Here is a 17,425-nt window from a genome sequence, read left to right on the forward strand (position 1 = left end):
TAAAATAAGAGTAAATTAAAATAAAGTTAGTTAACTAATTCATTAATTCACGACATAATTGAAAAAATCATTATACACTACTTAAAAATCGCGCCTCGAAACACTTGAAGATCGGTTTTTTAATCGCATAGTTCACGGCCCATGCTCTAATAAAAGATTTTAGTCTATGGAAGACGCCAAAAACATCAATTAAAAAAATTATAATTTCTTTATTTGTTAATTTTGTAATTCTTTCGATGTAAAATATTTTTAAAGTACACAAATTTTATTTATTTGTATAAGTTTACCATCTCTCGTCAAACATATCAAACACCTAAACCAAACAACCAGACCTACTTTCGAATCATATACATACTTTTCACCGAGGACAGGGGGCCTCGCAAAGACCTACCGCCCGGAGCCTCGCAATGGGTAAGGCCGCCGCTGTTTATAACTTATCATTTCATATATAATTTTGTAATATTGAATTTGATGTTATAAAATTCATACATTAACAATGAATTTTATAATATTGTTATGTTTTCTTATGATTAATAAAAATAAACAAGAGAAAAATATAATATTTTCATAAAAAAGGAGAGGAATATATACATAATTATACAACATTAACCATTTATAAACTACTTATTTCATAAAAAAATGTTGTTTAATTCGGTGAATTACTGGTAATGATGAAATATAAGATAAAATATTTTAATAAAAAAAACATCATTGTGCGTTCTATATTGTGTGTACATAGCCGAAAATGCAAATAGAAGTAGTTACGCCATTCCAATGAATTTTATAATCTGTAGTTTGAAATTTGATGATATTTCATCTGTGTTTTCTATAGTAATTTTAATTTGATAGTATTATTGATTGTAAAATATCAGTTGTATTCATTCGATTATCTCGTGTCAATGGTTAATACTTAGATACTTCACATTAAATGAAAGTATAATTAAATAATACTAAAATGTAATGAGAACAATTTTGCATTGAACATTACTTTTAACATCTGGTTTCACATTTTTTCAATAATTTAAGGCTACATATTTACATATTAGTGCGTTGAAACATCAAGTTATCATACTATTTTAGTGGAAATTATGGTGGAGAACGGTGCATCTAGTGGCGGTAGCGAAAGTCCGAATGCAACCACTGGAAGATCCGGTCTACTAGAAACATTAGTCCGTGGAGTTTGGTATCGGGTGCATTGTTCCTTGGAGGATGATTATCTTAGTGTATGCTTAGACGATGGCTACGATGCTACCACGACTCTAAATGGTACCTTAAACAATAACAATGTCGAGACACCGAACAGTGATTTCACTGAAGTACCTGAAGCTATCGCTAATCAGAAACGAATGGTACAAGTTGTTAAATCTGATAATAATGGCTTGGGGATATCAATTAAAGGAGGAATAGAAAATAACATGCCTATACTTATATCAAAGATATTTAAGGGTATGGCAGCGGACCTTACAGAACAACTGTATGTTGGTGATGCTATACTTTCAGTTAATGGAGAAGATTTGAAAGATGCCACTCACGAGGAAGCCGTTAAAGCCCTTAAAAGAGCTGGTAAAATGGTTCAACTAGAAGGTAAGTTCTGCATTTCTATTTCAAATATGGCCTATTAATAATTACCTCATCTCAATTGAAATGTCTCTTTTTATAATTAAATAACTTATCTAGTAAAATAAATATTTATAACTATCTTGTGAATTAATTTACCATTTGTTTTTTTGGTTATAAGTATGTATCTAATACTGTTAACATACAGTAATTGAATTAACCTAATAATTAACCTTCGTCAAAATAAATTACATGACTCAATCTTTGCTGATGTAATTATAATGGCGGTCTGTAATGCTTGGCAATTTTTGCTAATGTCAACTAATGAAGAATCGTTTTTAAATATTTTCTAAATTTTTTTCATTAACTCAAGGTAATTACTGAATCTTTTATCGACATGCATTTTGACTATATGAAAGTTGCTAATGTTTCTTACAAGACACACAGCTTAGTATAATAATTACAAAATGTTGAATCAAGGAATTTTACCATATTATGGTGCTTAATATAATAAGTTATATTGATGATTATATAAGCCTAATTACGACTAATAAAGTTTTACTAATAATTGTTTCATTGTAAAAAAATACTTATTTCAACTTTTTCAAAAATTTTATTTTAGTACAAAATCTTAGATTTTCTTTTTTATGTTACAGTTAAGTATCTCCGTGAGGTTACTCCATATTTTCGTAAAGCTTCAATTATTAGTGAAGTGGGATGGGAACTTCAACGTGGCTATATGGTAGAAACTCCACCATCACCACCATCACCTAGACGTCGACGTGCTGATACGAGATATGTACCACTCCTCATGGCCTGTGTTGCAAAGAATCTTCGACACCATGATCCAGGTATTTTAAATTTAAGATCTATAAACCACATCAAGGATTACTGTTAGATATTAAATGTCATGTCGATTCGTTTGTGACTTAGCATGTGATATTCATGTAAGGATACAAACTCATCATTGTCATTATAAATAGGAAAGATATAAGTACAGCAAGAATCCATTTCAATGAAAAATAAAGGCTAACTTTTCAATAGTGACTGGAAAATCATCACCAGCTTGTTGGGCAGCTGTCAAATCATTTTTAGTTATTTTGTACACTATTTAGTTACGTAAGAGATTCAAAAGAAACATATTCAAAGATATAATGTACTAACATTTAGAAAGTTGTAAGTTTGGCGAAGTGTGTGTCGTGTACAAGCACCAAAGTCCATTTCCACAGAGGAGCGCACGATAGAAATCTACTCACCCGACGGCGTGCACGCGCTGGCCCTGCGCGCGCCCTGCAGCTCGTCGGCGGCGGGCTGGCACCGCGCGCTGCACGCGGCGGCCCGCCGAGCGGCGCGGGCGGCGCTGGCGCGCGCGCGGCCCCGCCTGCGCTCGCTCATAGGGGACGTGCGCTACGCCGGCTGGCTCGCCAGGCGTCCGCCGCAGGATCACGTGAGTCTCTTTATTATAGCTTATGGGGTGTGAGGTTGCATGATGTTAATGTTGCACGAGTACAGTCTTGCATAATAATTTTATTACGAAAATCAGATGGGCGCGTCCGGCGGGTCCGACGACTCGGACGAGACGGAGGGCTGGCAGCCGACGTTCGTCGCCATCACGGACCGGGAGCTGCGCCTGTACGAGGCGGCGCCGTGGTCGGGCGAGGCGTGGTGCGCGCCGGCCGAGAGCTTCGGGCTGGCGGCCACGCGGCTGGCGTGGTGGCGGCGCGGCTCGGGCGCGGCGGCGCTGGGCGTGCGCGCCGGCACGCCGGGCGGGCTGTGCGTGCGCGCGCTGCGGGCCGACGCGCCGCACGACCTGGCGGCGGCGGCGGGCGCGCTGGTGGACGGCGCGCACGCCGCGGTGCGCGCGCAGCCCGAGTTCACGTTCCGCTGCCGCTACCGCGGCGCGTGCGCGCGGCTGTCGCTGGGCGCGGGCGGCGTGTGCGTGTGGGAGGCGGCGGGCTCGCTGGGCCGCGGCGGCGCGCGCGCGCTGTACCGCCGCCCGCTGCACGCGCTGCGCGCCTCGGCCGACGACGACCGCGCCGCGCTGTGGCTGCACTTCGCCGACGACGACACGCTCGTGAGTGCCTTTGCGAGTGCCTAGCTTGATCGTACGACGTTTTTATGAATCGAATCAGATTTTTTCGATGAGTCGTGTTCTGCGTATTGCTTCAACTGCAGTAAAAAAAAGTTAAAATTACATTAAGAGTGTATGAAATGATATTTTTTTGCAATCGGAATCTTGGTTCCTCAACAACAGGTTCAACAGCAGGACATTTTTGAAAGAGAGCAGTTAAGTTTACGAAACTATCATAATTATGGCAAATATATTAATTTGGATGTGTTCGTACTCAATAGAGGTTACTCTTTTGTCTCATAAATGTAATGGTCGGGAAAATTTGGAATCAAATCCATATAAGTATTACAATCAAAAATATAATGAACTCTAAAAAATATATCAAATAGCAGCTTGACTGCTATTTGATATATTTTATTACTGCTATTTGTTAATTAATCAACTCCGACATTTTTTTTTCCAACAAAAATAACATTAACAATAAATTATCCCAACTCGAGGAACTGCTTTAGAGCGTAGTGAGTTCACTAAACTTGCGTCGTAGTCGTCGTATCAAAAAATCGAGGAAAGTGTATCTCGTATTCTTACTCAGAGGAATGAGAATGCCTGCTGATGTATCTGTGTGTACAATGTTGTGTCACGTACGTCACTTGCGCTCGCAGGAGCTGGACATGGAGGGCAGCCCCAAGCCGGCGGTGTTCATCTTACACAACCTGCTGTGCGCGCGAGTGCACGCGCTGCCGGCCGACGCGCTCTAGCCGCGCCCCAGCAGCGCCCTAGCCGCGCCCTAGCCGCGCCCTAGCCGCGCCCTAGCCGCGCCAGAGCCGTGCCCTAGCTACGCCCCAGCCGCGCCCTAGCAGTGCCGTGGCCGCTCACTGACCGGCTGCGCGTCTCCTACGACGGTTCGAAGATTACTTTCTGTTCGTATGTCCCGGCGTTGCGATACGATGCTGTTATGACTTAGTTACGACGTCGAGTCGGAGTTTTGTTTTCTACAGAAGTGTTGCCGGTTTCTCTAGAGTTCTGTGAGAATAATTGACTATTGGCGATATATTGTAAGTCATCGCACGAATATTTGTCCGATACATTCCAAAGCTGTGGTTTATTTACTTAGTCTCTGTTTATTATTTAAAACGTTGTATCCTGCGCTCTTCCAAAGAACGAATCTCTGTAATTTTATTTAATATTAATACAGTAAGGATTTGTATGATATGTTATCGATTATAATATATTTTTTATAATTTATTTGTTGTATATAAATAGCTGTAGTGTTTTATAATTCGTACGTTCCCGAGTGTAGAATAGGTTAACTTTATTTAATAAGATTAGATAATGTTTGTTCTCGAATACTCCGCCATTGAGTTACTCACTTGTTTTATTATTATCTCGATTGAAGTTTTCGTAATCGACAATACGTGCAATAATTTATTAAAAGTCTAGTAAACTAATATTTGGTTCTGATCTGATGAGTGTAAAAGTAATAATGAGTGTATTATTAATAAAACTAATAACACTCAAACACTATGACATAATGAGGAATATAAAATAATATACGGTTTAGCATAATTAATGAATATTACTACACCTTTTTAAAAAAATTGATTAAAAAGGTAAAAGGACTTTTTTTATAATGTGTGTTTTCGTTTATGTCAAAGGTATGACTTGTATTGGACGAAATGGCTGGTTGTATATTTTATTATTGGCAATACTATGTCATTGATTGCACTCTAGCCTTTTGAGTCTCTTGGCCTACGTTTGTATGTTTGCGCGTAAATGCATATAGTATATAATACGTGGCTTGCGTTGAAAGTAGTTGGTTTTATTATATTAAAACGTTTTATGCTTTAAATATAAATAAAATTAATAAGTGTATTGAAAATTCGAAATTAACTCTTCTCGTTGTGTATAAATTATTCAATGGTTCAACACTTGATAGATTGACTGATCAGTAAATATTGTCTATTGTATTTTTTAATTTTACATCCGTTTTTTTTTTGTCGAATATTTATTTACAACTTAACTTAGTGCTTAGATCGACATTAACAATATGAACACACGTGAGCAATCTAATTCTCACTGAATCGAGTGATCATCGAGTGACCCGATTAGTTACCATATACAAAAATTAAAACGCTTAAACGCATAGATTGTAATCATCATATTAATAATAAGTTGTGTAATGAAACATGTTGCCATATCAATTAGACAAAACTATTGTATGATGTAAGTCAGTAAACTTGTAATCTCTTAGCATTTCTATGATACAATTGATATTTCTCGGTATACTATTCGATCATGACTAATTTTGTACTATTTGTAAGTATTATTATATCATTCCCCCTTGATAAGTATTGAGATCGTCCGGGACAAGAGATTTGAGACAAATAACTTGTATTGGTGTGATAATCTTTCTGACTGTTGATGTTTATAATTCATTGTATTAAATCTACAATATATTTAAATGAAATAAATTCTACTGGAATTTATTGTTACCAGCACCAAAACATTGCGCCAAATGTCTGCCCAATGATTTGGATGTGATTGGCTTAAAGATGTGTAGTACAGTAATAAAAAAAAAGATTTTTCACGTAAAAATATATTATTTAATATGATCCAAGCGAAAACTCTCCAATCGGAATATTTGTGTCAAATGTTCATCAAGCATTAAGCTCTGTGTTGGTCCGGAATTATTACAGACATCCGTCAAATTGTCCCGGACGATCTAGTTATGTCAAGACAACCCCAAGCGTAATAAAACACACCGATTTGTATAGCAAACGTCACTTTGGAATTGATAGTGTACAGAGGACAGGTTGACGGAGCAAGCTATAACTAAGCTAAGGCGACATTATCGTTCAATTTTTATAACCATATAACTCTTTTTTTTTTAAAAAATAATAAGTTTATGGTGTCGTTTTATTACCTCGGGTGTACCTATTTCCACTGTAGATCTCTGGTACACGCACTACCAATGGCACATAATCTTTCCCTATTTAACTAAACCAAGCACAGATACATTTTAAGTAAAAATAATTCGAATATCGATTTTATTAAGACGGAAATAATTGAAAAGGGTTAACTATAATAAGTACCTCGTTCTTGATACTAGTGTATAATAATAGCATCCTTTGCTAGTCTGTGGATAAAACCTCGCCTGTTCCCTTGTTACCAATATAATTATAAATATCTGACGTATTAATACTCTGTACTCTATGGGTTAAAGGCTGATATAATTTTGTATAATTCAACATTTATTTTTAAGATCAATGAGAGTTTAATTTTTAAATAGAATTAGTAATTAATTTACAGTTACGCTTAATACGCAATGCACATGTTAAGTATCGCAATTAACATCTTTATCGTGCCTTGTTCTATTTTTAAACACGTCAATAAATTATAATTAAAAAAAATAATTTTAATCTCTCGTTACTGAAACGGTGATTTAAGTCAAATTAATTTGTTTGGCTTCAACCTGTGTATGATCATTGGTCGATGTCGGCCGATAACTCAAAAGCCAATAAAATGAATCTCATTACTGAATCTTTGATCAAAGTCGGCTTATTTTTTCTTTTTTATTAATAAGCGTTTGAGATTAACTAATCTGACTTTGATTAGCGTTTCAGAACCAGGAGTTAAATCACGCTTTTATGAGCACATTAATAGTTTTATGTTTATTCTGTACTATAGTTACGAGTTCAAAGAAAAAGGACGTGTATGAGTAAAGGGCAATATTTTATTATCTCCAATCGTTCGGTTTTCTTTTGACCTTTACAGATATACGAAATAAGTATTAATTAATTTTTAACTTATTATTTGATTCTGGGTATATAATGGGAGTGATTAACTGTTGTTTAGTAATAAATAAGTACTGTCTCGTCCAGCAGCAGATCTTTATAATCACAATATTACCAAAATACTCATTGACACGATTAACGAGCACAAATTAGATGGTCTCCCGTTGGCTGTTACCGCCAACATCACGCCATACGTCGATGGTACCATATTATTGTATTGCAAGAGTTGCATGAGTTTCAAATTGATGCTAAAAAAAAAACAACAAAACATTGGATTTTTAATGTTGCGGGCAAAGCGAATGTAAGCGTGTTAATATGAATAGTATGGTTTTAATATTAATTAAAAAAATGTTTTATAATATAGATTAAAAATGATGATTTATATTATGACATCCGATTAAAAGATTGCCGATTAAATATAGGTTTCTAAAACATTTTACAGATAATATTTAAAGATTCATTTTCTTTTTTGTGCTCCCAATCAGTTAAACGGTCGTAATCTTAATAAACGAACACAGTTTTATCTTACCAGATTTATCTAAAATATTCGAATAATACGTGTATTGAAATATTTGTAACAACAAAATCTTTTTGTTTTGAATTGTAAAAGCTATTCGTACATTTTTTTTAATCGTGAGGTATCAATAGCTAAGAAATCACGGCGCGGCGTTTCGATAGTCTTATAGATTTTTAAAATCGCTGACAGCTTTGTCTATGATTTGTTTTTTTATCTGTGTACAACTTAATGAATATGTTAACAACATGTCATAACAGTATTTATATAGGTTTTAATTGGATTTAGGATATTTTTATGAATCCTTTCGAGTCAAATCTAATATATAATTTTAATTCCCTCACTGTTGTAATGTAAGATTGTTGTCAGGGTCGGGCTAATAAAAAATAAATTGCTTTTTCCGTCAAACAATTATTCGGAGTAGCCCGGAATACATGTGTTAGCAGCTTGAACACTTATTATTATTAACTTATTATTATTATTTATTAATTTATTTACATTAATAATAATTTACAAATAAAAAAAGCAACTTTAGAAATGATGACCGTATGGAATAGTGGCAAGAATGTTAATGTTAACAGCTGTTCCCCGTTGAATTGAAACTTCGATCCTCTGAGCGAAAAATGAACTAGCCTTAACACCAGTGGAGGCAATAAGACGAATTGTTATACTTTAATAAATGTTTTTGTAATATTACTCCAAAGTCCAAGTGTTTAACTGCAAATTGAACAAAAATTTTTTGGATTAAGAGATTAATATATGCGTATTTATTTAATCATCATAGTATTTCTGAAATAACCCGGGACAAACCAGACTGGTTAATATTGTACATGTGGCTGTAGTTTGTCCTGAGTACTGAAGATAAAAAAAACCTAAAAAAAGTCAATTTTTATATTTTGCTATCCTCGTCACGGAGAGAATCGCGCTGTGATATCTTAGTTTACAGTTTAACCTTGTACAAATTAAAAGTACCCATTCCTAATTACTTCTAGTTAATGTAACAATTAATACTTTAACATTTAACTGGTTTATTTCTAATTTATATATTACATAACAATACACAACACATATCGTTTTAAGAAGATCTTTTAGATGTTATATATATATTTTAGTAGTTGTTACATTTTTTATAACACGATATATTTAATATATTTTAACATTTTGTATTAAAAATATTACCGCTTTTTTTTGTGAATTTTTGTAAGACAATCAGATTGTGATGATCAATAACAGTAATATTGTGTGATCCGTTGGTACGTGTGATGTAATCGATAATTAGATCTGTTAGCATTCATTAAAACAACGAACATAACGGACTGTTTTATTTACCCATTCCTATTCTATTTACAATTTTGGGGAGATTTTATCGATATCGATAATATTCTAAGGTTTTAGCAACCCATACTCAGTTAAATGTTAATTTTTTATCTAGTGTTCAGTGGTAAAGAAAAATGTGAGGAAATATGCGTGTCGAAAAAAATGGGCCGCGAGTTACTTCTTGTCTCTGAGTTTGACAAAAGCTATTTAAAGATTGATTAAATTAACGATGATGAGATATTGTGTTACGTAATCTGCATCGGAATAACCCGTTCTTAATGGAGAGCAAGGATTTGATTAGAAAATGAAAGATTCAAGGGCTATTTCTGCACTGTTACTCTTGATAGATTATGAGATGTTTTTTTTAGACTGCTATGATTTATATCTTTGTTTATAGGATTTATAGTTTGTACATAAGTATTTATGTTTATATAAATCCTGCAACAGCCGTTGAATTTCGAGTCTGCTTTATTAATCAGCTTTGGATAATACAATTTTTAATCTTAATTTTAAAAAAAATCTGTTACGTTTATTTTTTATAGTTGAAAAACGATAATTGTTTAAAGCCGAGTATTTACATTTTTAAACCACGTATTAAAACGATAATTGTTTAAAGCCGAGTATTTACATTTCTAAACCACGTATTAAAACGTATTTGTTTTGATAAGTAGTATATAATAATATAAATACTGTTGGAAAATCCCTACCAAATCTGGATAATATTAGATGATATCTGAAAAATTACCATATTTGGTCTTCCCGTGACTTTTGGACAAACCTGCAAATGTTGCAAAAATTAAAAAAGCTTAACGCTGAGTGGAGTAATCTGATCACCTAATTTTGTGAATTTTTAAATTTAAAGCCTTTGTTAAACATCATTTATAAATAAGGTAAACTACTCAACATAAGTTTATATACTTTGATGTTAGAAAATCTTAAAAAGAGTTAGTGCTTGTTGACTTTCAGGCACGATAGACATAATATATTAATTTAATTGTATTTGATTGATATAACTCGATAAGAAAGAGGAATTACTTAGTTTCTTGACAGTACTTAGTAGAATCTTCATTCCTACCTGATTTCCGCTTTTTATTTAATACAAGTCAATGTGCCTACATAAAAGCCTACTTGAATAACCACCTAGATATCTTGAATTTTCTGCCTCGCACAACCACTCTGTGGAACTAGTTTTCACCGGAGGTTTTTTGAACCGATACCACTTAGGAATCTTCAAGAAAAGAGACTACACTTTTCTTAAAGGCCGGCAACGCACCTGCAAGCCCCCAGGTACTGCAGATGGCTATGGGTAGCGTAGTCACTTTCCATGAGACGAGCCTTTTGATTGATTGTCACTTATATCTTAAAAAAATAATAATAAAGTATATATCCATCGGATTTTATCCTCTAACATAAATACAAAGTAGAATTGAATATTTTGGATAAATTACTACTTTTTATCCGACTTTAGAGAGGAGGAGATTATCAATTTGGATCTTTTTTCTTTTCCTAAGTATTTTGCCAATTGTGAGTTGAGGGAAGCTTAAGGGCTTTCCCGTTTAAATTTAAAAAATCCTCCCCTAAGGCTGAAATAATGAAGGAAAAGCAAAGATTCGTCAGTAGTTTTTGTACGTCGCCACTTATTGTATAAAATATACATACTGCCTCATTTGAACAGCGCATTTAGAAATGCCTATATACATAGGTATATTATATTCAATCATTAGTTATTAAAAGTGTTGAAACATTTCACACCCTATATGTTAGTCAGCCTATAGTTAGTCGATGTTGAAAATGTGAAATCAGTCAAATAAAAATAATATCTTCAACGTAATTAAAAATGTAAGTACACAGACAATTCGATTTTCTTTAAATAACAATTAAAAAAATTTAATTACAATCAAAATTTATCACAAATATTTATGATATTAAAATATCTTTATAATTACGTGATATTTTTTTATATTTGCTTGAAAAAAAAATTAAAAACTTCGCTTCAAATAACAAAATAATTTAATTCTATTTGAAAGTAAATCTTAAGCTCAAAAATGTGCAACACAATTCGTGTTAAATCGTCATACAGCGGATATTATAAAAGAACAATTTCATGCTCGTAGCCCTAAGAGGATAGGTTTCAGGTAGGATTTGGACAAACTGTGCAATGTTTTTAAATTACAAGTTTAGTACAAATATAATAGAAAAATATTAGTCCTAATATATTATTAAATACATTTCTGTTTATTATATTTACGCTATTAATTTGTTTTTAATTACCTACACCATACATATACATACATTATAAAAAGCATTTGTATTCAGAGTACGTCACTCCTGGCCAAGTACCAGACTGCACACTAAACACCTTCAGTGCCGGTCATGGTGAGTCGTAACAGGATAATGCTGACGTATGACGAAGAGGTCTCAATCACAGGGCTTGAAGCGTCGTGTCCACGGACGTCAGGGCCGGATTATCCATTAGGCAGTGTAGGCAACTGCCTAGGGGGAAAATTGCGAAAAAAGATTTTAAAATTTATTGCAAGCTAAATCGTTGTAGCCAAATATTTTTTTTATAATATTTGATTGGAGTGAATAATGGCGTACTTTCTTATAATAGTAACGTTAAAATAGGTATTTTTTTTATGAAACTTAAACGTTTTTATTTTATCCCGTCAGATGTACCAAAAAAGTAGAAAATAATTAGAACATCACTTTTTGGGAGTCTATCGTCTGGTTAGAAATCGTGCCAAACTAGTAGAGCTATCTTCTCATGTCGCATCCCCAGGGGTTGCTCTGTCTCTGCGTCAGCGAAAGAAGTAATAGTATGAGACTCATAAGAGACTAAATTCACAACGGTTTATATAATTTTTAATTACGTGTCAAGACTGTTATAGATAATAACTACGATTTGGATGTGGGATGAAAGGGATAGGCTAACTAGCCATATTCATTCTGTGAGGACATTTTCAATTTTTAAAATTTAAAAATCCTTTTTATCTATACTTCTAAACAATTTTCTGAGTTATATGAGTAATGTACATTGGAGTCTATTAATACTAATATCATTAATTTTAAAAATAGCAGCTGAGGGATGTAATAATACTATATTGTGAATTTCGTAAGATTGAGAGGCGAAAAGCTCGTGTTTTGGGTTTGTTAGCACACACCCGTCAAGAATGAAGAAAAATATCTCGGCTTAAGCCTTTCTGCTCGGCGCGCAAATAGAGATTTATTAAATCGCTTCGTAGGAATTCGCGCAGTGACGTTCTGTTGTTACGTTTATTTTTCTTTATTTACTGCAGGATTACTTTGAGTTGGTTTTAACAGGCAAAGGTTAATAAATATGTTAGGAATAGTTTCCCTTAAAATATATAACGCTATAAAATGGAATGGGAAAATAAACGGTAATTTTAGTTTCATTTTTTATATAAAATTTAATTTTACCCCTGTAAACACCAATGACATAATTTGTACATTTAAGTCATTAGACATTAAGAAAACTGTTGATCTATGGGGTATTTCTGTAAAGGTGATTAATTCAATTATTGATGTGATTGCACCTTATCTTGCAATAATATTCAATAATTGTGTTCAACGTGGTGTATTTCCTGACCTGATGAAACATAATAAAGTCATTCCAATATTTAAATCTGGTAGCTCTTCAGATCCTAACAACTATAGGCCAATCTCAATACTACCAACCCTCAATCTGCTTCATAGAAAACAATTTGGATTTACGATGGGTCGCTCGACTACCGACGCAGGTATCGAACTTATAAGAAATATCTATGAAGCCTGGGAGAAGTTGCAGGATGCCTTAGGGATTTTCTGCGACTTATCCAAAGCCTTTAATTGTGTTAAACATGAAACTGGTCAGGAAACTATATCACTATGGAATTAGAGAATGTGCACTCGACCTTCTGACTTCTTATCTTAACAATTGAATTCAGAGGGTTGACGTTAAAGGGACAAGGTCTCCTGGGGTCTCAGTTGGTATGGGGGTCCCACAAGGATCATATATACATAAATGACTTGCCCTTTCTTGTTGTGCACAAACATGATATAGTATTGTTTGCTGATGATACCTCTTTGGTTTTTAAAATTAATAGGAAACAGGTACAGTAAATAACGAAGTAAACAATGCTATGTCTGATATAGTACACTGGTTTAGCGTAAATAATCTTAGGCTGAATAATAAAAAAACTAAAATTGTGAAAAACACACGTGGGAAATGTAAAACCTGATGTACTTATCAATGGGGAATCGATGGATCCAGTTGAAACAACTGAATTTCTTGGCCTTATTCTTGATGCCAAGTTACAGTGGCTCCCCTATATAAACGGATTGGCACCCGCCAGATTGAGTTCTGCGGCATTTGCTGTCAAAAAAATTAGATTATTTGCCGATGTTGATACGGCTCGCCTAGTTTATTTTAGTTACTTTCACAGTATAATGTCCTACGGTATTATGCTTTGGGGTAATGCAGCCGCTATCCATACTATATTTGTGCTGCAGAAGAGGGCTATTCGCGCAATCTATAACCTAGGAGCCAAGTTAAGGCATAAATTTAAAGAAATTAAGATATTAACTGTTGCTACTCAATATATATTCTGTAATGTTTTGTATGTACGGAAAAATATTAATGTTTTTATGAGAAAATGTGATTCTCATAACATTGGTACAAGGAACAAACACAATCTTGTTACTCCTGTTACTCGACTGCATAGAGTCTGTAACTCTTTTGTGGGGCAACGCTTCTACAATGCTTCTGTTGCCAAATAAAAAAAAAATGTTAAGGAACGCTTGTGTGCAAAAGGTAAACAATTAGTGAGTTTATGTTTGATAGCACACCTTGGGAATGAAACGATCGCCTCCTGGCTGGTTCTATTCATATAAAATTATGTATCTACTTAATTTGACAAAAAAAAAAGACCCGCTGAGTTTCTTTCGCCGGTTCTTCTCAGGTGTTCCTTTTTCCGAACCGGTGGTAGTGTTTACTTTGACCATCAATAAATAAGTGTAATGCTTCTATATTGAATAAAGGAATTTTGAGTTTGAGTTTGAATTTTATCACCATTCATCGTGATTGGAAGATTAATAACCGATTACAAAAAAAAAATTATATAAGTTTATAACCTTATTTATACTTTCTGAGTTAGAATTAAACACGTAAACCTATTCAATGGTAATTCATTCCAGACCCTACATGTTCCTGTATTATATGTTGAAGTAGTACTTCAAGAGAAGACGGCATTCATAAGTTGCCTGCAGCATCTCACATAAATACCAATATATTCTTGCCTCATATCTTGAACTCAAACAGTTGAATTAATGCAGGTAACATTTGTGTGGCTATTAAATGCGCTTTAGGTTCTGTTTACAATTTTACTTATTGGATAGTTCATGCTAATGTAGTTGTAATAATAAATGGAAATATACATATCGAAAACAAGTAATCGATAAATTCTTATCCTCTTAGTAACTAACAATATGGTCTGGGATTCTTCTGATATTCATTTGTCGCCTCTGAGCGCTGGCAGTCCCCCGGATTCGCCTATACACTCAATTAAAATGACTTGAATAAAAAAAAAACAATTTTAACCAGGGTCCTTTGTGGTCATTTTTTTTTCAGTTGCTTTGAAATAAGTTCCTAGTTATACATTTATGGATAGCTAAGAAAATGGTTATGTTTTTAAAATAATCTGCAAGAAAAGTTTTATAACGTTTTTTTTTTGTTTTTAAGGCAGTTTTATGGGAAGAAATTCAGAACAATATTGAAATAATATCGGTTTCGGTCTCGCATTTTTAAATTTTATAGATTATAATTGTTTTGATATTGATAAATAACCAGTGTTTGATCGTTTTTATACATCAGAAGAAAAATGAGATTTAACTTAACACTTGTTTAAAATAAATTTTTGACGTTGCATTTTTGACTTATTTTGAAAAAACCGTAACAAAAATGGTTCCCTTTTGCATCATGCGTATGGGGGTTAAACTTACCGCAAATAGTCACCCCTATCACCTCCTAATGGGAATACGTCAAATTACCAATAACCCTGTAAATGTGTGTGCAATTTCCCGTAACATGTTGTACTTACCTAAAATGTAAGGTTGGTTGGTTAGTTACTAAAAAAGTGCTGCCCACCACTAATATTTAAACTTCGGGAATTCTTTGCTATCGTCTCTAAACTGATTAAATCTGTGTTACTAAACTGGATAGTTTAAGCAGTTTTTTAATATTCAAGGGCTTAGAAAATTATCTTTTTATAAATAGTTATATACATACCTATTCCAAATTCATTCCTTACGACCAGTATTCACTCATGAATATGCTTTAAAAGTTAAAACTACACCATGTAAAATACTCTACGACGTATTTTAGAGTAATATCTACAGCATATTGACATTAGGGTTGCTAAGCCACTATAAAATATATGATTAGGAATACGAATTCTGCGACGCGATGCAGCGACTGCCTTTAGTAACAACCACAGCGGAGCTTGTAGAATATCTAAGCTTTGTAGCGAAAAGACTCTCGAAACAAATAATATATATAACAGAATAACTAGAAATTTGTTACCTTTAATTACATACTCTATTTAAGTCCAGTTTGCATGATACTTTAAAATAAGTTTTATAGTTCTATTCGGCTACTATTTTTATTTAATATAAGGAGGCTCTTGGGGTTGTGTAGTGATATACGAGTGAGTATAATTAATTATTCTCTCACCGATAAGTGGCCGCCCACCATGGGAACAATGATGTTATGTCCCTTGTGCAATTATGCTGGCCTGCTCACCATTCAAACTGAAAAAACAGCACAATATTCCTTTCTGGTAGTAGAATAATGTTTGATAAATGGCAAATGACAAATATTAATTTACTTTACCTTAAATCTAACTCCCCAAGTTAGGTCTGTTCGTGGTTTTGTTTAGGTTAATTGTATACGTTCCTTTGAAATGAAACATAATTTATTTACATTACACTATAATGTTCCGTAGTGTTGTATGTCGATAGTCTACTATCGAGAGACGATCGATTATCTATCGATTGTTAAGATGTAAGCAATAGTATTTATAGTGTCGTTAAATAGCGTATACTAGCTCCCCACGAGAAATACAAGACGATATGATAACAAGATGATACTATCGATAGTACTATAGATATCCTGAATAATTATCGAGGTCAACTATCGATAGGCAATATATTGACGGTTTTGCAACACTGATGTTCCGCGCGCTCCATCTGCATTTGTTTTATAATCTGAGGTCATAGCATGAAGTTATAGAGCTTATAAATTTTCTCAATAAACATCTAATAACTATAAATTCGATAATATGGATAAGCTCATTAAAATTTAGCTTTGTAATATAAAATAGTTTATGTTAAGAAATAATTAATCACCAATGATAATTTATTTGCCACTATAAAGCTGAAACAATCAGGTTGTTGATACAAAAAAAAAAACAACCTTATTTTTCTTATATTTATTACCTTGAGCGTTTATACTCATTATGTACACATATTACATACTATATAATTATATTCTTATAACAATAAGCAACAATATTCATTCATTTACCATTTTCATATATACGAGTTTTAATTAAAAACATTTAATAAACAAATTTAGTAATTGAAGTATATTTCAGTTAAATAATCATATATGATATGTAAATAATTATATAAATGAATAATTAATTTTAAAAGCATTTTTAAAATCAATAATGAATACATAAAGAACTAATTATAATTATTGTAATACAGGTTTCACAAGATATAATATCAGGTACTGTGAAAATATTAAACCCTTTTCTACTTTTACAATTGTACTTGTATGGTTAAATCATGTAAATGTTTTCATTCATCAATTCATTCAATTTTGTTCATTCAATTCATTTAATCTGCTATACAACGTTTAATATACATTCTGTGTATGTATAGATATAATAATTGAAATGTTTTTGGCTGTTTAATTGTCGTCGTATATAATTTTTACCGCATGTTTAAAAGTTAGTTATTTGTTAAATAAAATAGAAAAGTCTTATTGACTTAACGCTTATAAAATTGTAAATATTAATGACTTTATTTTCTTAGAATGCATAGAAAGTGCACATATATACAATTTAAAATAATTTCATAATTATATTAATAAAAAATAATATCAATTAATTA

At 33.4% G+C, this 17,425-nt stretch overlaps 2 protein-coding genes across 3 annotated transcripts in view; both read left to right on the forward strand.

Annotated features, from left to right (window-relative positions):
* LOC113395947 (barrier-to-autointegration factor) overlaps positions 1-17,425 on the forward strand; it is a 46,151-nt gene that overhangs the window by 24,084 nt on the left and 4,642 nt on the right. The gene's annotated exons all lie outside the window — the stretch shown is intronic.
* LOC113395973 (beta-1-syntrophin) lies at positions 807-6,167 on the forward strand. 2 transcript variants are annotated; one of them, XM_064216070.1, is made up of 6 exons: positions 807-902; positions 1,081-1,584; positions 2,214-2,408; positions 2,787-3,004; positions 3,101-3,631; positions 4,291-6,167. In XM_064216070.1, exons 2-6 carry the CDS (start codon positions 1,089-1,091, stop codon positions 4,384-4,386), a joined length of 1,536 nt encoding a protein of 511 aa, XP_064072140.1. In that variant the 5' UTR covers positions 807-902; positions 1,081-1,088; the 3' UTR covers positions 4,387-6,167. The 2 variants fall into 2 exon arrangements, with proteins under 2 accessions (XP_064072140.1, XP_064072139.1); XM_064216069.1 differs by having other exon boundaries at positions 821-1,584.

This window comes from Vanessa tameamea, chromosome 10, assembly GCF_037043105.1.
Source record: "Vanessa tameamea isolate UH-Manoa-2023 chromosome 10, ilVanTame1 primary haplotype, whole genome shotgun sequence".
NCBI classification, from domain to species: Eukaryota; Metazoa; Arthropoda; class Insecta; order Lepidoptera; family Nymphalidae; genus Vanessa; species Vanessa tameamea.